This window comes from Chlamydotis macqueenii, chromosome Z (genome assembly GCF_036417535.1).
Source record: "Chlamydotis macqueenii isolate bChlMac1 chromosome Z, bChlMac1.mat, whole genome shotgun sequence".
In the NCBI taxonomy this organism is placed as follows: Eukaryota; Metazoa; Chordata; class Aves; order Otidiformes; family Otididae; genus Chlamydotis; species Chlamydotis macqueenii.
The window spans coordinates 20,118,942-20,143,820 of NC_141593.1; the positions used below are offsets into that span (position 1 = coordinate 20,118,942).

General features: G+C 39.2%; 1 protein-coding gene across 2 annotated transcripts in view; it reads right to left on the minus strand.

The window, feature by feature from the left end:
- Window positions 1–1,838: 1,838 nt before the first annotated feature.
- Window positions 1,839–24,879, minus strand: part of ELOVL7 (ELOVL fatty acid elongase 7) — a 41,736-nt gene continuing 18,695 nt past the window's right edge. For both annotated transcript variants that reach the window (XM_086769803.1, XM_086769802.1), the window contains exons 2-8: window positions 15,842–15,935; window positions 12,173–12,363; window positions 9,849–9,929; window positions 9,382–9,438; window positions 7,565–7,670; window positions 4,302–4,438; window positions 1,839–3,025 (exon numbers count right to left, since the gene is read on the minus strand). In XM_086769803.1, coding sequence (XP_086625929.1) covers window positions 2,822–3,025; window positions 4,302–4,438; window positions 7,565–7,670; window positions 9,382–9,438; window positions 9,849–9,929; window positions 12,173–12,363; window positions 15,842–15,905 — 840 coding nt within the window. In that variant the 5' untranslated portion in view covers window positions 15,906–15,935 and the 3' untranslated portion in view covers window positions 1,839–2,821. The remainder of the gene's footprint in view (window positions 3,026–4,301; window positions 4,439–7,564; window positions 7,671–9,381; window positions 9,439–9,848; window positions 9,930–12,172; window positions 12,364–15,841; window positions 15,936–24,879) is intronic.

Genomic DNA, 24,879 nt, shown 5'->3' on the forward strand with positions numbered 1-24,879 from the left:
CCAGGACTGTGTGATTCCCACAGGCTGCAGCAGTTTTAATTACATTTTGTACTGGTATCATTAGCACAGACACCCTATATGCAACCTCTTAGGGTGCATCCATACAACTTGCTGAAACAATGCATTCTCTTTCTCCGAATGCTTCGTAACAAACAGAAAACTAAAGCAGTGTGCAAGAAATTAGGCAGCTGGAATCTGAAATGGCTTTTGCTGACGGCCCACTGAATGATTAGCATCTCCAGTTTCTGCTCCTGCTTATTAATTCTTAATCTCGAACAAAGCACTCTGGAGGCAGTTGGCTACTGTACAACTGCTGGACTTGGAAGTTTTTTCCTGACTCCTTTCTGTTCAGCACCTGTCCATCTGCAGAGCTGCTCAAGCGTGTATGCTCTCAGCTCCTACTTAAGCCCCAGCGAGTATGAAGAATCAGTTGCAGATCTAGGCCCCAAAACCAACAAACAGGGACCTGTCCCCTCACACCCAGCTGCAGGATGCATTCCCCCATGCATATTTATGGAGTGGGGAAGGGAGGGATAACAGCAAGATTGGACTAGCACTTCCACTACTAGACAGGAGTTACTGTGAGACTAGACTAATTCCTGCCTCCCTCCAGAAGAAGCAGAGGATAGCAATCCTGTTTACACTACAGACTAGATATTGTGGCCCTTCCCCAAAAGGCCTGCATTTCCCAAACACATTCAAAGGTGCAGGCTTAAGAAGGCCTCAATGAGCCAAACTGCCCCACATCAGTACTTAGATAATAAAATGTTATATAAAAAATAAGCACCATTCCAGCTTTAAAAATAAATCAGAGGTAAATCTTGTCCAGCTGTTTGAAAAAAAAAAAAAAAACGAGCAATAGGTCTCTGTCCTTAGGAGATGACTCCCTGCTTTGGAAGCCAAGGACATACACACAGGCTGGAGGCTGGTCGGATTTGATACTTTCCCACTGAAAAATGTGTGTGGCCCCTAATCAGCGCCCCGGCTGTCTTGGATTCTGTGCTAAAGCACCTCCCCATAAGCACTGCCAGGGAACCAAAACTCAGCACTGAGGATTCTGGGATCAAGCATCTAAAATTCAGGGGTCAAAATATACATCTCAAGCCATCCAAATCCTAATTTTAGATTGCCATGACAGTGGTTAGCTGCCGGGATTAAATGGTAGAAAGATAAAATATAAGTGTTTTGGGTTTTTTTAAATAAAGACGACTTGTATGTAATCTCATAACAAATCATTTGCAACTCATGTCCAAGGTGAAGTTTAAATCCTTTTAGTATTAACAAGGCACCATAACTGTCAGTATTCCCATAAAAGTATTCAGTAACAAAATGTACTTTATTGGAATTGTACAACAGGGATGCAATTAAAACCTGCTCCAAAGTTTTGGGTATTTGAAAATCCCACAGATCAGATCAAGCACAAAGAAAATATCACAAGCATCTTTTCTGTTATTAGTGAATGTAATAAAAAACTGTACTTTTTAAGTTAACATTAACCTAAACACCTATGACTCCTCATTTACAGGTCTGTTGCATGCACCAATTCCTTAATAAACTCATACAGTACAAATGCAACTTGCATACAAATAGCTAAGTCCTTTGATCTCTACACATGTGACCGCAACAATCTTCCTAACATTGGAAAACAACATACTGGTTAATTCTGCACAGAGTGGAGTCATGACCAGCCACCACTACCTGCATCACTCTCAGAAGCTCAGAGAATAGCACCTGTCTTTTTGCCAAGTTCCAGACAAGGTAACTGGTGCTATTAATGGAGAAATTTTAACCTTCAGTTGTTAAAAACAAACAATAACAATAATGAAAAAAACCCAACAGAAAAGATTTCTAGGCATGTATTTCAATAGATAATGGCAATAGAAGAAAACAGAGCACAGTAGTCTTGCTAGGTGACATTTAGGCTTCAATTAAAAATATGTATTTTTAAAACTTATTTGAGGACTAAGATTTTTACTACTGAATTACAAGATATTTCCATCCCCCTAAACAGCCTAGACTACCAATATCAAAATATATCTATAAATACATTGAATAATAACTATATTAGGCTACTTCAGTGAACAAATCAGTACAATGTTTTGATCATTATGCTACAAAACAGTTCAGATAATCCCCAAGTTAGTAGGTTTCCAACATTCAGAGTATCGTTCAAGTGAGTAGAACATGAAATGAATTGTTATCCTACTAAAAAAACAGTATATCCAAAAATCTATGATCTTTAAGTGAAACGTCATACCTTGACAGATTAGCATACATTCCTTTCCTTGAAGTAACATAGTTTGTAAACACACATAACGATGTTTATGTATTACCTACATTAATAGTAAGCTTTAGATTCTATAAACAGTACTTCTTGAAAATTCATTCTTTTAATAAAATGCAGCTGACAGTCTCAGCAACTTGTAACATTTAAGGTGAAGTCATTTTTTCCTCTCAGCGTTCAAAGTACTCAGTACTTGTCATATACATTTTAATTTTCCCAATGAATGTCTTTGTTTTCACACATCTTGTAGATAGAGATCATCTATCCATTGATTTCATATAGGATAGACATGAACAAGTCGTTGAAAAAATGTCTTTTTTTCTTTTCTTTTTTTTTTTTAAAATCACGCTACTCTCCCCACCTCCCTAATTCTGAATACCAAATAACTTACGGTAAAAATACAAATTCTGTTTTGGAAGAAAACATACAAAATATACACCGTGTAGTGTGTGCACATAAGTGTCTTGATTGTCAAGTAGTGCAAGTTTCCCCTTTGACATAAACACTTTTTTTTTGTTTTAGAGATAGGAGTTTATTTCACTGATCTTTGCTGATCCCATTTCTTGCCATCTTTGGTAGTCTTTGTCCCTTCGTGTAAGCATGATACCAGAAGTGCAGAAACAAGACTAAAAACGTAGAGCCATATAGCCAGATAATAAACATGAAAATTGGGTACTGGTACGGACAGTCATCCATGATGTAGATTTGTCCTATATGGCCTGTAATGATCATGAACTGGACCTGGAGGAAAAGGTGAAGAAAAGAAATACTTTTAAAATAAATTACAAGCTTCCTACAGAAGTTTAAAAAGATTCAGCATAACTTGGACACAGAAAAACAGAAAGGGGCGGGGGGTGCGGTGCTTTTTAAAACTACAGAGATGCACCATTACAGCCCCTCTCCCAAAATATTACTTTACTGAAAAACACTTTCCAAGCAAAGAAAGAGAAGTCCTGGGACAAACTGAATTAAAAGCAGCAGTGAGAAACCCATACTAGGAGAGTGGGAGTCTGCCATGACCAGTTCAGAGAAGGCAGACAGTATTCGATCAGTGACAAATGGGAGGCTACTTTAGAAAAATTAGCTAGAAAAACAAAAAGGCAACCATTATAGGACTGGTGGACATGAATTCCCACCTTCCCCGCACATTGGCATGTGGCACAAAAGTCCATAGGTCCCAAAAAACTATTTAATGAAGGATTTAAAAAAAAAAAAAAAAACTACATTAACTTAATAATCTACTGGTAGTGCCTCCAAGACAAAAATACTTTAACACAGTCATAAATATTCAAGCTAAACTCTTCAGAGTTACACATGGTTACATGAATTATTCCATTAACACCAGACCTGGTGCAAGCAGCCAGCAATGGCTGCTTTGCCCAGCTCCTTTCCCTCTTCCATCAGCCTCCTTGCTAAGGCCAAGCTAATTGTTTAGCCAGAAGCTGAATTTTGAAAATTTGGCTAGTAAAAAAGCTGGACATGAAAAAGCACCCAACACAGTAACCTTTTGAAAGTGATCTAAGGCTGATAAAACACTAAATGTAATTACTGTAAGAGTGTTTTTTTAATGCTGAGTTAGGGAGAGGTAAATTCTCTAAACATAAACATTTTCTATGAAAGAACAGACCAGAAATTCTAAAGAAATACTTCTTTTTCCCTTTCCTCGCTGCTAGTCACATGTGAATTTTGTACATCCATTGTGTTTTCTTGGTGTAAACTTTAATGCTAATCATTTCTACATAGGCAATGAGTACTGCAAATATATTAATCAGGTACTGCATAACTGAAAAGCTCATGTGTCTAAATCCGTTATTATAGTGAACACTGAAGCCAGCAGATATATAACTGAAAGAAGCTCACAACTTCTGTTTCACTTAATTAAAACATGAGTAAACCTTGTACCAACTGTAGGCTACACACATTAACGTAACTAAAAGTACAAATATATTGCATTAAGTCTGTGTTAGCCACAATCAGCTTTCTGAGAGGTGTTTATGTCAAACAGAAAATTACTTACAAGTTGTATAGTTGTCATGTATTTTTTCCACCACAAATATTTATGATAGGCTGGTCCCAAAGAACAGATTCCATAGTAAGTGTACATGACAACATGGACAATACAGTTCAGCAAAGCATGAAATGTTCCTAAACCACCTGTAGAAAACCAAAACATAGTACTATTATTGCATCAGGTATTTAAAAAGCCACCTCAGGTCCTAGTAGTTTGTTTTGAGTTGGGGTAGAAAAACCGTGTACCACAAAACCTACAGACTTTTATTAACCCTCAAAGTGTTTAACCCAAATTGGGTTGACACCAGTTCTGAGGGATCACATCAGTTTCCTTTCTCAGAAAAGGCTTATATAAGCATTTCCAAATCAGCAATAAAGCCTAGCTGATCTAATTATATATAAAAGGTTTTAGTGGAAATTTTTGTTCTTTGGACTCTTTTCAAAGTTGTTGGTTTTTTTTTTTAATTAAAACATATATGTGGTGGAGATGCAGAGAATTTAGAAGAAAAGGTGTTCCTCCTGTTTTACACCTCTTTTCTACACATCATGATGAACTTAAATCTCTGGAAGATAAGTAGTAACTCTCTCGCCAGCACAGACTTCCAGATTGCCAGGGAAAGAATCACAGTTTCAGACAGTAAGTTTTTGGAATCATGACCTAAGTGAGGGTCTCACAAATCCATGGTCCATTTCAAAACCATACTTAAGTGAAGAGGAAATTTAAAGCCAAGTAGCCACATTTGGGGCAAACTTATAACTGAAACTGGTAAGATACAAACATACTACAAAACAAGTAAGAAAATACTTCCTTTTCCATTGGATCATCTATGGAGTTAGATGATCTTGCTCAAAGTAATTTTATTATAATGAACACAAGAAATTATAGGTAAAAGTGATCCAAGAAGTGGCACTCAGCCAAGTCATTTTTAAGTGCAATATGAATATGAAAATACTAAGCACCAGGAAGAAAACAAGATGACATAAACCCAGACATTTGGTGAGGGAAAAAAAGTGACAATTTTCCATCAAGAATCTTTGAGTTAAAAATAAAAACTTATTTTGTGATTTTAGTAGCTCACACTAATCTTCCAGCTTGATAGATCATAACTCCTCCAGCTGTGATTGCAAACTTGCTTTGAAACTTAGCTATTTGTATTTTTAAAAATAATTCAAATGTTCTTACAGTTCAAATGTACATACTTTTTTTGGCTTGCACAGTGAATATTCAAAAGAAAAAATAAATAGTTAAAGCAGAGAAAAAAGAAAAAACAACCTCATCAACAGTACAAAAATATGCTCCAAAAAGCGACACCATACATAAGCACCATTTTCCAGTTTCCTGTTAATATCAGATCAGAGAAAAATCAGCATCTCCATTCAAACCCATTGTTTTTTTACAAACAGGTTGAAAACTTGATCAATGCCACTATTTAGAAGGACAAACAGTGATGAAACTGAATACAAGATAATCATCAGCAGGATTTAAATTCTTGGAAAAAAATTTAAGTTATCAAACAGAACAATATTTGGAAAGATTAGTATAAAGATATGCAAGAGAGTTGTAGGAATAAACACAGCTCTGCAGGAATATGAGGGACTATTATTAGCAGACGACAAACCAGCTCTTGCACAATTTGCTGAAAGTATTTGTCAAATTATCACATGGGAAATTTGAATTTGATGCAAAATCAGAGGCCTGTAGCTGGTACACTGATCCAATTTCCAGATAAAAGGCAGAAAGTTAATCACCTACAAATGGAAATTTTTGAAGGTTGAAGAGGAGGGATAGTTAGTTGCTGGATGGTGGGGTTTTTTTGCATGTCTATAAACACACTGAACTGTATGCTGAGAAAACTATTCACAATTCCATCATTAACTTAAAATAGCAGTTACTCAGCAACGTTTGAGAAAGACCTGATCAAGACACTAGCTTCCTAATAACAGAAGCTCAGCAAATGCAGCAGAAGTATATCCTTTTAAACAATAGGAAAATCAGCACACTGGACATGTTCAGAAGATCTACAAATCTGCTTCCAGGTCTTATTTTTGTATTCATGAAACAAACAGTAACGGATCAGATTTAATACACAATAGTTCTCTTCATCCATTTGTCACCAGTTTTCTGGGAGAAAAAAAAATGTGACAGAGAACATGAGTGAAGGAGCAAATACAAACCAAACCCATTTCTTGGTAGAAACTTCTAAAAAAGGCCACAGTTTCCTAAAGAGGGACTTCTAAATGACTGCATTTCTCCACTCTGTGCTTACCAGGCTGTCCTCATGGCAAGCTGTATTTATTAGTGGTGCACACTAATAATACAACATGGGAAGATGCATGCATAGACACACAGAGTAGGAAAGGAGGAAGTGAAGGGAAGGCAGAAGTGCACAAAGACTTTCAATTCAGTACAATTCAAATAAGTTTCTGTAATAAGTAAGGTCCAGAAAATATTTCTGTTGTTTCAGAATCATAGAATCATTAGGGTTGGAAGGGACCTTTAAAGGTCATCTAGTCCAACACCCCTGCAAGGAGCAGGGACATCTCCAACCAAATCAGGTTGCTCAGAGCCCCGTCCAGCCTGACCTTGAATGTTTCCAGGGATGGGGCATCTACTATCTCTCTGGGCAACCTGTTCCAGTGTTCCACCACCCTCACTGTAAAAAATTTATTCCCTATATCTAGGGTTTCTATTTTGAAACCATTACCCCTTGTCCTATCACAACAGGCCCTGCCTGGCTTTGTGAAAGCCAAAGTATTAGATATAAGTAAACCCTGATTATGCTACTTAAAGCCAGTAAAAATAAATGCAACAAAGCCTAAATTATTTCTTAAACACGCAAAGAGAATGAGAACACACTCTCCCTCCAACTCAGTTCCTACATTTCAGGGGGTCAAATGGCTTTCAAGTAATTTCAACAAGAGTTACCTGTCTCATATGTCTCCCCCAGCACTTCTGATTTTGCAGTCACATCTCTCTTTCATGTAATGATGTTCTTTCCTTAAATACAGCTCTCTCCTCTGCACCTTTCCCCCCCCACTCCACGAGAAGTCAACACCACACAAAATGCTGTCAAATAGGAAAAATTACTACTCCCCATCCATTTAAATAATTACAATCATCTCAGATGTTCCAGGAAGTACTGCAGACATCTAATTTTAAAAACATTGATGTTTGAGAGATTTTTATTTCTGTTCTTTAAATATTTTTCTCTAGCATAGTTAACTTTTACTGCCAGAAGAGAAGTACTACTGAAACTCTCTCTCCACTACCTGCAGCAAATTTGACTCCAAACCACCAGGTCCATGGCATGATGGAATGATGAAAGACATGCAGGAATGTAACTTGGCTGTTTTTCTTACGCAGCACAAAAAAAACCTGAAACAGATTTTTAATGAACAGAATGTTACAGGAGATAATCAAGCCCAACATACTTACAGAAAACTGTATGCATCAGTGCTGGTTGCTCACTATTATACGCTGAAAAATTCTTCACACTTGCAGTCTTTAGAGAAGGGAAACTAAGGCTCTGGATATGTAGACTAGTTTTCAAAAAAAATTAAACCAGTATGTAAAATCAACCTGTGGAGTCTCAAAAGCTTTGAAAGCAAATATCTAAGTTTGAACCATCACCTGTGTGTGCAACGAACAGCATAAGATGGACTTGCTTGTATTGAGAAGTATCTGCAAGCATCAGATTTTAAGTCTCCTGATATACTAAGGCAAGACCATTTGAGAAAATTAACTGAGGGACTAGCAACAGATAGAGACAGTAGAAAATATTAAGTTATAGAAATAGCACTTTATTATGAACACTGACTTAGCTGCCCCCGGGAAAAGGAAAAACTAGACAGAATGTAGGTACTCTTAACTGATGTTGGCCACATTTTAAAGGACAGACATCAATGGAAGTGTTGAAGGAAGACAAGGCAAGAAAGCTGTGTAGGGAGAAGTCAGGTCATGCAAAGGGTAGTATCAGATGGTAAGCAAAGGAACACAGGTGAAAAGGGTGTGCCAGGGAAAACATTTGGAAACAGCTGACTTAAATACAGCTAAGAAATTATTTTTGCAATAAAACCAAAAAGCTGCTGAGAAACAGGTAGCTGACTGGATGGATTCAAACAAAACAAATTTTGAAAAAAAAGAATTTTTCAGGACCAGGACTAATTAAAAAAGAGCAGTCTAACAAGTGAGTACTAAAAGTAGAGAACTAGACTTGTCAGGCTTTTCCAGTTTTAGCATTCCTGGTCCTTCCATTACCATTCCATTCAGCTCAGTCAGTAAGATCTTCCTGTGCTGAATCATGAGTATTTGCAGATGAAAGTTAGGTGGCTAACTTTGCTCACAGGGTGTAGAACATCCTAACTGCTGAAGAGTCAGCTCCTGATCACCACTATTGTGCCTCAAACAATAGAGAAAATGAAATTGCAGCTGATTCCAACCTTCAGAAGCTGGTTGGAGAACAGCTAAACCAACCCTACTACATGTTGGTCTAGGGAACAGGGGAAGGCATATGGCTGTTGGTGGTAAGCCAGGTCTGCATTCTTCTTCAATGCATTGCTGCTCAGACTGTCTTTGAAACAGGTTAGGGTGCCAGCCTGATATCAAACACATCTATAGTCATGACCCCCAAGGCATACACAGGAATTTAGAGCAGTTATGTGTAGCAATTTATGCTGTATTCAGAGATGCTGATGCAAATATTCCAAATGTAGAAGATAAAATCTGAAGATGATGTGGAAAAAAAAAATTCAGCACGATCAACACTGTTTTTTATTTGCAGCGTTGAGACAAGCATTGCCATAGCACAGCAGGTTAGTGTAGTCAGCTGTTAAACAAACTATCATGGCTTCCTAAATTTTTAAAGGTGTGTTCCTTTATTAACATTTTCCTGATAATCAAGCAATGACAGTGTAACGGGACAATAAGATGAGAAGAGATAAGTTTAACACCCTGATGGTATTCAAATAATTGAAGATCGGCAGGCTAAATAAAAAGCGATCTATGCTCCCAGCCCCAAATAGCACCTGTTCTTCTACTGTGAAAAAAGAAACACCACTACTTATTTTATTAGGCTTCAAATACTTACAGTGTCTAGTAACTCAATGAACTTGGAAAAGTAGTAAAGCCAACAAGTTCGTACCATCTGCAAGAGTAAAAACCAGAAACTGTCAAATCACAATAGTAATAAATAAATATATGCAGCTGCAAGAAAAATAAGTAACTATATAAAGGGAAGTACTGGCACAAGTAAGTTGTGTCACAAGATTGACAGAAATATTCAAATGTACAGTTTGGTTTTTCTTTAAAAACACAAAACATGTTTAATCCCGAAGGAACTGTAAAATCAAGAAGAACAAGCCAGCAAATACGTTGCCTCTTTCCTTCTCCCAAACAATCAACCCTTCCAGTTAATTCACGTGCTCTACATTATGCAAGAGGGCATTTCCATTTAGTGCATTCCACTCAACAGGAGTGCATTTGGTTGTTCAAAAAGTGTTTCTAAAAATAAAGTCAGTGTAGCATAACAATTCAGCTTTGTGTTTTTCAACTTACTCTTAGAGCTGTGGGTGACCTCGAGTAGTCAACAATATCACACCGGAATGAGTACCCTGTGGCCCAACCCGACATTAGAAACTGGAGCAAAGAAAAGAGAAAAGACAAAGATTTACTTTTTGAAAAATCCATTAAGTTTGGATTACTTTCACAACCACTAAGCAGGAAGGGAAAACATTATTAAAAACTTGTTGAATCAGCAACCTTGTCAATCTTCCACCTCTGTGTGGGCTAGCTACTGTTAAATCGTTTGCTGTCGCAGATTAATGAATTTCAAATTCCAGGACCACACCTATGGACAAGAACTTTCTTCTACACCCATTATCTCAGCATTAGTAACTGAAGAGGAGCAGCAGCTGCATCTCAAATCCAATGTTAAAAAAGTGACTTATTGTGTAAATCAGTCCACAAAACCAAATCAAACATTTTAAATTTTTTTTTTAAATTGCTATCACAGCCAACCGTAACCATCTTAATACTGAAAAGAAACCAGAACAACATCTTAATACTGAAAGGAATCCAGCACAGCAGAAAATGTGGCTTAATATCATTAAGACAAGGAACGAATCAATATGCACTATATTTTTAGTATCATACTTTCTAAAATTTTGCTTAGTTAAACTGCATGATTCAATTAGCCTTTCACTGATACGAGTGATGAGAAGCTAGTTTTACAATCGAGAGCACACACTATGATCAAAGGACTGTATGTAACATCTCATTTAATCTTTTCTCTTGGAATATATTAAAGCTCAGACAAGAGCAACATTATTAATATTACACTTGGCTCATTCCCTTGCCAGTCACTAGGACTACTGTATATTTTATCTGTTTCGTAAAGTGCTTTTCATCCCTTGATCATCATCATCCACCCACGCACAACAGGAGGTTCAGTTCTCTTAAGAGATGAAGGATTTTAGTCTGTTTAACTTTCTAAAAGAATGAGTTGCTTAAATAAAATAAGATTTAAACACCCCCAAGACAGCACAATACTTAAGCACCCTGGATCCCTTTTTGAATCCAAATGGCTTGGATCCAAAAAGGGAAAGAATCAGCTTTTTGCCAAGCACCAGACAATAGCAGAAATTCAATCCATTACACTCTATCCATGCATTCTTTCATGAAATCACAACATGGAAGTCTTGACAGCAGGTTATTTGAATAGTCTGTTAGCGTCCGATACTAAGATAAGTTGAATAATTTTTGTTTCTGAGGGCTAGAACCATACTCACACTTGTCACCATATCACAAAAGGAAGTTTGGCGATTTTTCAAAACAAAGTCTAAATTTCAAATGCATTCATCTTGCCCAGTTTCTTTCTGCTGCTGCACTGACTTTAGAGTGCTCTTAAAAGAAATGTCGAGCAGTGCAAATCTGGCGCAATAATTTGACAACTTTTCTTCACCAGTTTGCGAAACCTGAAATAGTCCCATAGCCAGATTTAACACAAACAGGGTCAGTACTAGTATAGTGATGCTTCACCAAGCAAGTGTATAAGGCTATTGTTCATACAGTATTATTGTTAAATAGCTACACTTTAAAAACCAACCAACCAACAAAACCCAACAAACATTAGCTATCTTAGGGTTTAAGGTTCTAAATAAAAGCTCCTACATATGGTTCATGGTTAAGAATTTTTAGGTCATTCAACCCATAACACTATACAACTCGTCAAGCTTTCCATTCTTGAAGTCTAACATTTGCTTGAACTACAGCAAAATCTCAACATTCATTGTGAGAGAAAGAGCTATTTTGGAGGTGGGGGAGGAAAATCAATGCTAAACACTTGCATGGTTTGCATTTTGCGGTGGTTGGGGATTTGTTTTTTGGTTTTTTTTTAAAGGATGAAGATCCCCAAATGAGATTTTGTTAACTTCTGTCGTTTAAAAGGCATATCTAACTGGAGATAATTCCATAGCAAACGTACTCTATATAGTGTTTGAAACATGAGTGTTGACTATCACATAGCAGAACAGAAACAATTACAACAGACTAAGAAAAACATGTACTCTGCTTTACCTGCTGCAGCCCAAGGAAATGAAATAAATTATGAGACTTTTTAATTTTGTAAATTATATATAATAAGATATATAATATTTTACAATCTTTCTTTCTAGGTATGACTTACTCCCCTTTTTTTTTTTCAAATATCAGCTCAATTAGTTTAGCATACTGCTTGGAGTAATATAGTTACAACAATCAGAATAATAGGTTTCTGAGAATTGCAGAATGGGAATTATATTAATAAATTTATTAAAAATTAGTATGAGGATAGTTAGACAAACAAAATGTATAAATACGTTACAATTAAAAGCAATACTTACTTCATAAGTCATATATAAAGAGAGGGCTACCACACTAAAATTGTAAAATGCCATTATCTGCCTGAGTTCAAAAGGTTTTTTATTTTCCATGAGTTTGGGTCCCAAGGAAGTGACAAAATAAATGTAGGTTCCAATGATAAAGGTTGTTGGAAAAGGTGACGACATGAGTGGCCAGCCTTCCAGTCTTGGATCTAGAGGAGGGAAGAGGGAGGGCGGGGGGGAAAAGAAAAAAAAAAAAAAAAAAAAAGAAATCAGATCTTTCCAGTATTTACTAGATCCTAAAAAAGCTACAGAAAGGTACTTATTTTTTAACAGTTTAGGTTTTGCTGTCACTGATCATGTTTCAGAGTTCACTCACCTCAAATCCATACCCAACTGGATAACCAAGTTTAGTACTGTTCTGGTTTTGTTAGTGAGGGGGGGCCTAAGGTGGCAGCTCCTGTAGGAAACTGCTAGAAGTTGCTCCCCTTTGTTCAGTGGACTCGGCCGGGCCTAGGGCGGACCCGCTGCTGGCCAAGGCCAAGCCAATTGGTAGCAGAATGTCCCGTGATAACGCCTCTGCGATAACGTATTTAAGTCGGGGAAAACAGAAAAAAAAGGAGAGAAGATGTGAAGCAGCTGAGCGGGGGGCAGAGAGGGGGAGGCGCGAGCCTCATGGGCCTTGCAGCCCTCACCCTCTGGCCTCCCGCCGGGCAGCCGACTGGGCCCAACTCGGCCCGGCCCGGCTGCAAGAAGTGGAGAGGAGATGAGAAGTGAATAAGATGTAAAAAGGATCCTGAGAGACGTCTGCCAGCCTGTTGTGAGGAACGGCTGCAGACGCCCAGGTCAGTGAAGAAGGAGGGGGAGGAGTAACATGGCTCCTGGCCAAGATTCCTCTGCAACTCGTGGTGAAGACCATGGTGGAGCGGGTTGTCCCCCTGCAGCCCATGGAGGTCCATGGAGGGGCAGAGATCCACCTGCAGCCCGTGAAGGACCCCACGCCGGAGCAGGTGGAGGCCTGAAGGAGGCTGTGGCCTGTGGAGGGCCCGCTGGGACAGCTGTTCTAGAGGGACTGCACCCCATGGAAGAGATGACCCACGCTGGAGCAGTTTCACGAAGGACTGTGGCCCGTGGGAGGGACCCCACGCTGGAGCAGAGGAGGCATGCGAGGAGTTCTTCCCCCGACGATGATACAGCGGCGTAAAACAACGCGTGATGAACTAACCGCGACCCTCATTCCCTTTTCCCCCCGCCCCGTGCCACTCGGGAGGGGAAGGTAGTAGAGATAATGTTAGGCTTGGGAAGAGGGAGGGGTGGGGGGAGGTTATCTTGTTCCCTGTCTCATTCTCCTGCTAGTTTTAGGAATAAATGAATAGTTTTCCCCAAGTCGAGTCTGTTTTGCCTGTGACGGTAACTTTAAGGATTTCTCCCTGTCCTTATCTCAAACCTTGAGCCATTTTTCTTCTATCATCTCCTCCTATTCTCTTGGAGGGTGGGGGGAGCGAGAGACAGACTGCATAGTCTGGTCCTGATTGGGCTGAACTTCGACAAGTACCTTTAGGATTCAACACTTCTTTCTGCATCAATTCTTCGAATGTAATGAAGAGGAGACACAGAATCATGAGTGATGCGATTTTTGGTCCAGAGCTCTCCTTCATGAAAAGTCTGTGTTTTCACACACAAGCAGGGCTCAGAGGGCAGCACAGGAAGGCAATGCACAAGCAGATCACTGAGGCTGCACCTCCATGTGAGACTTTTCTTCTGGAAAAGCATGAACCTTAATTCACAAGATCAAGTTGCACACAGGGAGTAGCCTCACTTTTCAACATCCTTGAGCTTTATAAGCAGTATGACATTAGATATAGTATGTAAGGGAACTTGAAGTCAGAAGGCCTCCTGTGCCATCAGTTGATATTCATAGCTTTGTATTTGAGGTTTCCACCTCTTCAGTCCAGACACGTTGCTGCTTTCACAGCACCATAAACCACACATTTTCATATTACAAGCCTCCAAATGCCAGAAGTGTTGCAAGTTCCTGTTCAGTTATTCCAGACAGAAGTGTTGCAGAGTCCTCCTCCTGCACATGCCCCACTATCTCTCTCTGCAGCTGAGGCTGGCAAGTGCTCCCTTTGAACTGCACCACGTTGCCACCGCACCCTTCTGTCGTCCATTGCCAATGCCTCACTCACCGAAGACTTCTACTGTTTCTCCATAAGCAGGAGAACTGATACAAACTTCATGTATTTTTTTAATATGTATTTTTTAAATTTTTATAAACTGACTTCTGGAAGATTCGTTTCTGAATGACCCCAAACTGAACTATTGCTTTCATGGTTTGCTGCTGTATTTTGGGGGTGAAACTATACACTACAATTTTTTTTTAAGTTGCCAAATGTCTCAAGTCAGTCATTTTCAACCCACAACACTCAAGCAACCTGTCACCCATGAGACCCTCTGATGTTGTTTACAGCCACTGGAAGTTTTAAAACAGACGAAGGATGAAAGCACGTTATAACACTGCTCACAGTCTGTAAAGTGCTCACCACTGCTGTCCAGGGACTGAAGAGGATTGTGAACCACAGCACTAGCATCTGTATGTGTGGCACTGTAAGAGAATCACCAGCTTTTCACAACTGACTGCTTTTTCTGTATCCACTCCTTGCCCTGGTACTACCAAAAGTTTCCCACGAGCCTTTGCAGCTTCGTCATGAGGAAACCATGCCCAGCCTCTAACAGTATGCTACGAGGTGTCAGATACAAGCACTGGTAGGCGGGGAGACAAGAAACTCAAATTCTGAAGTCATAGACACTGCAGCAGAAATGCTACATCACCCAGTTCCATCCCAATCCACTTCTCCCCATGAGTCATACTGACAAATTCCCTTCTCACTTGCATGCTGCGGTTCTAGAGAACAGAAGAAGTGGTTCTCAGCTGTACTGGAAAAGATAAATGAGTAATTTTATTGATCAGATGTTAACTGCCTCTCAAGTTTTCCCCAGGCATCAGCTACTTAATCCCTGTCACTGTGTGCCTACCACAGTAAGGAACACTCAGGGATTCCACTGCAACAGATGGGTCTTAACCCCAAACGTGAGATATTCTCCATCATTTTTTGATAACCATGCAGAACTACAGAACAACAATGTTAAAGCAAAGCATGTTTAATAGCCTCATAACAGCTGCAACAAGAGACTAACATTCCTTTTCAAAACAGAACTGTGACGGAGTTAATTGCTCTGAGAATTAATGTCAAGATACTATAATTTATCAGAGTTTTTATTTCTTTTACTTTGCAAAAATAAAATACAATAACACCATGCACCTAGCTCAATTAACTGATGAAAGAACATTGTTTGGTAATGAAAAGCATTAAAGTTTTATGTTAAGCAGCACAGGAAAAATAAACTATATATTCAGGCAAGCTAGAAACTCTTACAGAAGAATCACTGTCTGCCATTTATTTTGTCTGAGGCTATGCTCATAGAATACGTGAGTTTTGCTTTTTTCCTTTTAGAAAATGCAGAAACTAGTCTCTTCTTTACAGTTAAAAATAGGTAACCTGGCAAGTCTTAGAAATATTTACAGGAAGATAAGGCTACTTTAAGTTGATAAACAGTACACCTAGAATAGCTACACATTGCTATTCAGAATTATTGAAAGTTAATAAGTTTTAGATTTAAATGACTCACCAGCATCTTTAATCCATTCATCATACAGTAGTACAGCCTTTGATGTCAGATTGCTAAAGGCCATTTCCACCTGATTAAGATTTTATGATGCTGTCTGCAGGAAAAAAAAAATAGAAATATGAGTTTTGTAGTTAATAAAATAAAGGTCAGTAAAGTGTTTTGGAAAAGACTGTCAGGAAAGAGAATGGAAAAAAATAGAGAGAGGACTAACAGAGCACCACATGTGAAATACAGATCAGGGAGCATTATCTGACCACATCCCACTATGCTTGGGGCTAATTTATAGCTGAGCTGTTATGCACAATGATATGATTTTGTAATCTCTACCTAGCAAACAACGTGCTTCCATGAAATAAAGCATTATCTTAGCAAACCATGCTGTGGTTAACCATTACAGTTACGGGGAAAATATAAATAAAGAGCAACTGATTAAATCTATTTTTATTACCATCTCCACTTGAAGTTCAAGTCCCTAATATGTGATGAAGTTCAGCTTTGCAGCATTTACTATCAAAAATTTTAATTTTCTAACTAAGAAAGGAAGGAGGGAAGGTGCCAATGTGTCTACATACTCCTTTTAAATATAGTAATTAGCTATGTTATAATTAGTTTGCAAATCACACTCTGATGAATCAACTGTTTCCACACCAGGATCAAGAAGTGTCACAGTACCACTGGTAATACCATTAGCACACAAAAATTATCCAGCACATCCAGTTTGCACGCAGCACCACCCACATATGTAAAACTTTTCAAAGAAGTATGCTTATATAAATACTGATTTTTGTTCCAAAATCAAGTACTCAACAGCCCTTCCCTTGCTTCATTCCCCCTAGAAAATACTTTTTAAAAATCCCAACACATCTGAACGGTATTCCCATTCAGTGTCTCACTTCACCATACGATTTCTCTCTGTACTTCTGTGCAATCTTCACACTGTGTTCACCTTTGTTAGTCCAGGCTGCAGCACACCTTGATAACCAGCTCATTTCTTCTTGCGGCCCTTCTGCATCTCCCTCCAGGCTAAGCTAGCTGCAGGTTTGGAGAGTCAGTTCTGCCCTCATGATGCATCTCTGTCCTTAGATCTCCTTACTATCATCTTCTCATTTGTCCTCAGCTTAACACTCCCAAAAAATAATTTTACCTTATCTCCACTCTACAAGTACCTCCTGTGCATTGCCATTTCACAGGGGTTTTTAGCACCTCAAAGTACACTACATCCACCCATCATCACAAGATGCAACACAGACAAGCCTGCCTTCTTTAGGGTTCATCTGATCTACCTCTCCTCAACTCTCATTTTGCTACCCACATGTTCCTGTATGCATTTCTGTCCTGTGTCTGAACATCTGAAACCACCATCTATTTTGTGTTCAGAAATTATTCCCTCTGCAAGTCTCTTTAAAGTTCACATTCTTCAGAAATACCATCCTCCAGCATCAGCAATTCCCAGCTCAATGTCACTACCTTTATGCTGATCATTTTGACATGCCCCATGTTCATACTACAACGTTTGCTACAAAGCTCTATAAAGGTGCTGGCAAAATCAGAATAAGGAGGGGACATCCTCTTCCTTTTCTAATGGAAATATGAGTGGCCCTCTTCCTTTCAGCACTAGCAATCACATGAGAGAAAAGATTTTATGGTTAGAGACAAATTATAAGTATCCATGCCATCTTGCTCGATAAGCCGAAATGTGGATGATACCAAACATATGTAAACCCAACCCTGTCTTGAGCACCAGGTACTTCAGACTGCATGACTATGACAGTCAGGCCACTCAGCTGTAACTAACTGCTGCTGGGGGAAGTGTTAAAAATCTGTATTTTATAAATATTTATTTTATTAAAATAGTTAGAATGATTGCAATAAATTATCCTTAAAATCCAGTATTCCTCCCATTTCAGACTCATGAGAACAGCCTATAAAGAGACAAAGCATGGCAAACAGAAGGTACCTTGTTCAGCGGTTATAATCATATTCTACTCATCTGTTTGCTTCTCATTTTCTGGTAGTTTATTACATGGTGGGGCCTCTTCACCTTGCATCAGCTCTTCCTCTGGCAATATTCAAAAATCTTTACGTTCTGGCCAGTCCATTATCACCTCAGGCCATCAGGGAAGAGATGAAACATACAGATGGGCTTGTGATCAAGGGGTGGATTTAACCATGGACACTATCGCACAGGTTATCCATGAATGTGAAACATGCGCTGCAACCAAGCAACCCAAGCTGTTAAAGCCTCTTTGGTATGAAGGATGATGCCTGAAAGATAAGTCATAGAATCATAGAATAGTTTGGGTTGGAAGGGACCTTTAAAGGTCATCTAGTCCAACCCCCCTGCAAGGAGCAGGGACATCCCCAACTTTTGCTCAGAGCCCCATCCAACCTGGCTGTATGAAGGGCACCCTCATTATGTCAAGATCCCATGGCTCTGCAGTAAAAACATAGGATCATAGAATGGTTAGAGTTGGAAGGGACCTTCAAAGGTCATCTAGTCCAACCCCCCTGCAAGAAACAGGGACATCCCTGACTAGATCAGGTTGCTCAGAGCCTCATCCAGCCTGGCCTTGAACGTTTCCAGGGATGGGGCTTCCACCACCTCTCTGGGCAACCTGTTCCAGTGTTCTACAACTCGCATTGTAAATATTTTTTTCCTAATATCCAATCTAAATCTACCCCCCTCTATTTTAAAACCATTACCCCTTGTCCTATCACAACAGGCCCTACTGAACAGCCTCTCCCCATCTTTCTTGTAGGCCCCCTTGAGGTACTGGAAGACCGCCATAAGGTCTCCCCAGAGCCTCCTCCTTCTCCAGGCTGAGCAGCCCCAACTCTCTCAGCCTGTGCCCATAATATGGACAGTCCTTGCAAATTGATGGCATCGCACTCCCAGAAACCCACCAAGGCAAGCACTATGTACTTACAATGGTGGAAGCAATCACTGGATGGCTGGAAACATATGCTGTACCTCATGCCACCACCCAAAACACTACCTTGGGCCTTGAAAAGCAAGTTATATGGCGACATGGCACCCCAGAAAGAGCTGAGTCAAACAACGAGACCCATTTCTTAAACAACCTCACAGATATCTGGGCCTAAGAGCACAGCATTAAGCATGTATATCAGACCCTCTATCATGCACAGCTTCTGCAAAAATCAAACAGTGAAATGGACTGTTAAAAACTACACTGAGAGCAATGGATGGTGGGACCTTCACACAATGGGACATTTAACAAAAGCCACCTGGTTAGTCAACCCTAGGGGATCTACCAATCGAGTTGGCCCTGCCCAGTAAAACCTTTTACATGTTATAGAAGGGGATAAAGTCCCTATGGTGCACATAAAAAATGTGCTCGGGAAGACAGTCTGGGTTACTCCTGCCTCAGGCAAAGGCAAACCCATCAGAGGGATTGCTTTTGCTCAAGGACCTGAGTGTACTTGGTGGGTGATGTGGGAGGATGGGGAATTCTGATGTGTACCCCAAGGAGATTTGATTTTAGGTGAAAATGGCCAATAATTTGAACTGTATGATGTTAATTGCGCTATAACATTGTATGCCATCACTTCCAGAATTTTTATGTCATATCAAAGGTACTACAATAAGATCAATGAAGAACTAACTTTGATGAAACCAAGCAAACTGTAGTGGTGATGGAACCAGAACTGACTTCAGCAACTGGCAGCCAAGCTACTTCCTTGAGATAGACATTTTCGACCTGTAGAGCACAGACATGATACACTAGCCATACCAGATACACTGGCTACAAGTGCCAGACACAGAATGCAACAATCCAACACCACACACCATCTTTCCTGCCCTGAAAGACTGTTATGACAGATGGAGCACAAAGTCATGGACTAAATTAACTCAACACACATTTTGGAGGGATGGCCCGTAGACTAAGGGAATGATATCTGTGTGCATATATCAAAGGCAGGAAAAGTGGCAGTGAAAGGTCTGGGACCTGAGCGTGATGTAAATGTTATAGAATAAGGGGTGGATACTGTCCTGGTTTCATCTGGGATGGATGGAGCTAATTTTCTTCCTGGTACCTTCTGTGGTTTGGATTTAGTATGGGATTTGGTATATGAAGAACATTGCTAATACAGTGGTGTTATGAGTTGTTGCTAAAGAGACCAAGGACACTTTCCGGCTTCCCAGGTTTTGCTGATGTGCAGGTGCAAGAAGCTAGAAGGGGTAAATCCAGTACAGTTGACCCAAACTGGCCAAAGAAAGTATCCCATACCATAGACGTCATGCTCAGTATATGAGGGGATTGGCCGGTGGGTTGCTCGCCCTCACTTTCTCTCAGAATCATTCTGAGATGGCTCTCGATTCTGTTCCATGATTGCTGCTCAGGACGGGCTATAACTCGTCATCGGGTGGTGAGAAGTTGTGCGTTGTTCATTTCACATTTTCCACTATTATCATTATATGTGTATAGTATTATTATCTGTTCATTTGCTGTCCTAGTAAATGCTCTTTATCTCAATCCACAAGTTTTCCTTTCTTTACAAGTCTCTCCCCCATACCCTGGGGAGAGTGAGCAAGCAGCTGCGTGGTGCTTGGCTGCCAACTGGTGTTAAACTACAACACCTACAGACCCCTTGTGCACAGTATGGCTGCATATTTCAATAAATATATTCACCAAATACAAATAATCACATTATATTTCATCAGTTCTTCGATAAGAAAAACAGTTTACTGATTTTACTGCCAGTCAGTTTTCCAGCTCTCATCCTGATGAAGATGTTACTGGAACTCAGACTGGCTAGCTCAATATGCTGACCCCAGTTAAACAAGTAACCTACTGCTTCAGAACATGATCTCAAAAATCCAGAAAATTCTGTGCAGATACTGGCTCAAAATGAATTGCCATTTATTATAGACTGGGAGGGTGTTGACTGACGTTTTCTCCCTCTTACAGTGCAAACCTCTCATCTTGACAACTTCAACCCTACAAACAGACAATTCTTTACATTTATCCACTTGACTTGTCAACATCATTATAATTTTGTATTAAGAGTCAGACAAAGGTGCTGTTGGTGTTTAAATAGCAACTCTTATGCCTGCTAGGCATTGGGACAAAAAGTAAGGTTTTTATCTGGAAACAGACTATTTTCAATAGATTGCTTCTGCTCATAGTAGAAAGGCAGCAGATTAAAACAGTGAATCCTCAAGTTTCCCAGCCCCTGCCATACTGATGAAGAAGCATTTGTCCCACCTCTCCTGAGCCCAGCACTCACAGGTCTTGTCCCTGTAAAACATTTCACAAAAGCTAAGACAGCGAGGGTCTCAGCCTTCAAGGTTTCTTTTCTCTTCATAACCAAGCCAGCAAGATACAACTCCACAGCAGTTGCTAAACCTATTCTGAAAGTTTCTGCCATTGATTTACTGTCCTTGAGAGAAGGATGTGCCAGCCAGGAAGCAGCCACCGCCTCACCACACAGACATACTGATGGATCAATTACTCTGAAGCTGAAAGTAAGTAAAGTACAATAAATGAAAACTAATTATTTTAATAGCAGGGAGTAATATCTGCAAGAAAGACTGTTGCTGTTCAGAACTTTTCTACAGTTAGAAGATGTATTTAAAATCAACTTTCATATATAACACTACTACTTTACTTTCAATGTCCTTTAGAATTTTCCTTGCTTTCTTAACTAGCTATCTAGTTTTCCTTTGTAAGTCCATTTCTATGAACGATTGTTTGCATTATTGTCAGATTTTCAGGGCTTTTTGTTTGTTAACTACCTACAAGTAGGGCTACTGGCAGCACAGAAGGTATTTTGTCTTATTCTGTTACACTTACTTTACACACGAATTCAGACGTACTGGAAAATAATATGATCAAGGCTTGCTTTTTTTTTAAATAGCAAAAAAGCGCACATACAAGATAAACATCTTGCTTCTGCTTCAGAAAAAAAAAACAAAACAAAACAAAACAAAAAAACCCAGCCATTTTTGAAAGACTGCTTGACAAGAAGTAACCTGGTAACGCTTTGACCATAACACCATCTTCCATAATGTTTGGCAATTTTGAAGTCACCAGAACATATCCTCTAAATGTAAGACTGGAAATATTTGTCCTGAAGGAACAAAGACTTGGGGGCAGAGAAAGATATTTGTTCAATACACAGCTTTAGTTCCTCATACAGTAAACTCAGCTGCATGCTTAGCATTGTTATAGCCACAGTTCAGTCAGGAAAATACACATTTACTTTACATACCTGCTAATGCAGTTACAGAATCAGCACATAGGCATTTTTATTTCCAAAGCTCCACTTTCTGCTTGTAACAACATTTAAAAATGCAACTGAAATGCACTAACAGTAGGGAATTTTCTTTTTAAAGTAGAGCATCTAGATTGTAGTAAACTCTCTCAAAATTAGGGAATTCACACTAGCAGACTCATTTTCAAAATTAGATTAATGACATATTGGAAGCAATTTACATAAACTTAAAAAATGCAGTCATGTAAGTTCAGTCTGCCCAGCTTGAAAAGTTCTAAAGAACACAGGGGCAGTCCTCTCAAGCACACATGTTTGGAAAACAAGCACTGAAATCAACTCCGAAACGTAGGTAAGGCACTCAGCTTTTAGAAATAAATAAGAAATTAGGCATAAGATTAAGAAATAATTTTCTTTTTTTTTTCCTTTTTATTTGAAAATGTCAATGGAAGTATTACTGTGCATGTAGGTTCAAGCCAGCTGTACTAACATAATTTCTGAAGAGATCTTTAAACAAATGTGTCTTCACGATGATAAAAATAGGGAGTATAAGTGAGGCAAAGGAGGAAGAGGGCTGTGTTAAAAGAGCAAAGGCCTTTGTTGGCCTCTGGTCCCCTGCAGCTCAGCAGACAGCTGAAAGAGCCACTGAGTGCAGCTGGATTAATGCATACTGCTCAGCAGGACCAATTTCAACTTGGACCACTACCTTTACTGGAGAGGCAAGGATAGATGGTAGGACCGTTTACACTAGCCAGAAATACCATGAATACCACTGCAAACCATATAAGAATGCCTCACGATGACAAGTAGTAGGTAATAAGTTACTAGAAGTGCTCAAGTTTGGTTAGCACACAAAACTATTAGTGATTCTTGTAAGGGGAATTACTGGTATGCCTCAAACATTCCTTATTTTTAAATGAGAACAAGAGGTTTCTCACATTCCTCTGCTTAACCCACATGAAAGATACTTGCCATTCCTGAAGCTCATTTATTCCCCCTACATAGTTTTAAAATATTAAAACAGAGATCAAAATTTGCTTTTAAATAGTAATTTTACAGCAAGTATTTTATGTTGAAGGCTACTGAACAAAACAAGCAAATAAAAGAACTTGACAGAAAACCAAGCAAAATGAAAAAATCTAATGTGAGCTCTGTCACTCCAGAAAACAAATTCTAAAACTCAGTGGGAACCTAAGACACTTAAAAGTTAAGAATTTGCATTAGAGAGCAAAGCTAATTATTAGAAAGATGGAAATGCTACTTTTACAGGGACCTCTTAGCAGAAGACTGGAAAATATGACAATACAGCACGAACTTCAATGGGATCATTTCCACCCAAGGCAGATCCCAAAAGCAAAGGTTCTGGAGCATCACCCCCTGCCCTGTCAAGCAAGCAATGATGGGGGGTCCCTCCACCCCGCAGAGCCCTCTGGAAAATGCAGAGGTCCCACAGAGAGCATTGACTCACGCAGGTCTGATTAAAAAAATGGTAGCTTAGGAAATGACAGTAGTACTGGCTTAAATATTCAAACACAATTATGAAACTTTCATGTTTCAGAATCGCTTGGTATACTGTTGTTAATTCTGCTCTTGAAGTTCAGAATGTAATTAAATTAAGATGTTTCCCAGATGGTATCTTAAGCTTTACCTGGGAAATACCAGCTCTGCCCTTCCTGTTTCCCAAGGCTGTGTGCTTATGTAACTGCAGTTATTTTAACTACATTACTCCCTTATGTCACAAGTACAAACTGCCTATTATATGAGATAGATTAGTCACCTATGTTCTCCAACAAAGTTTTAAACTTTACCCAGGTGTCGCCTGTTGTTACATGTTTCCCCAAGAGGGGTTTCCATCACCTTCCCCATCCTTTATGCCTTCCCTCAACCACCCAACCCATTTTTGGAAAGAGTCATCTCACAGATAAGTTGACTATATCCGACTTAGCGTCAGGTGCCCTTTTCTTTTTTGATAATATTGCTTGTAAACACTCTTCTTGTTAGACAACCGTTCTGCAAAAGTGAGTGACAAAAGGCAGGCAAGGCAACTCTATGCAACAGAGAAATGCAACTTTAAGAAATGTCCACATTTTAAGAGATGTATTGGTTAATCATGATCTTGACTAAATTTCAGATTTTGCCTTTGAAGTCAGCCCATTTTAAAACACTAATCCTAATTCCTTCAAATGCATCAACAGTCTCTGCAGGTACATTTTAGAGTAGACATTGGGGAGACAATAACATATTTCGAAATAAATATCAATTTCTCTTTAAAATACTGGACATCCTAAAAACAGATGAAAGAGTTTAGAAACTGTATTAGAATGTCTACTTGTAAAATTCCCCATCAGCAGTATTCAATAAGAGATCTAATACTTACCCTGTGTAGTCACCCTTGCTGAATTATCTACAGAGCACCTCTTTATTTAACGCTTTGCTTTTTAAACTAGCATCGAATCTCTCATTCACCTACGTGAACAAAGTAGTCTGTAAACAAGCAAAACTAGTGAAAACAGGTTTGATTTCAACCACAGTTCAGATTGGTTTTCTGCCAGACTAATGGATTTTCCATCTGATGTTGCATAAAATAAAGACCAATTTGTATTTCTTTCCATACCTGCCTATAAATTGTTAAAAGAATTGGTACTGCAGGCTTCACAGCAAGACTGAACACTGGCAACAGGCACAGAGAAGCCCCTTCCTATGGGAACAGTTTCAGGGGTACAGCCCCATTTTGTGCCCAACTTCCAGCCAGAATCGTATGGGCATTCTCCTGGTCCATATACACAGATCCCACAACCACTGAC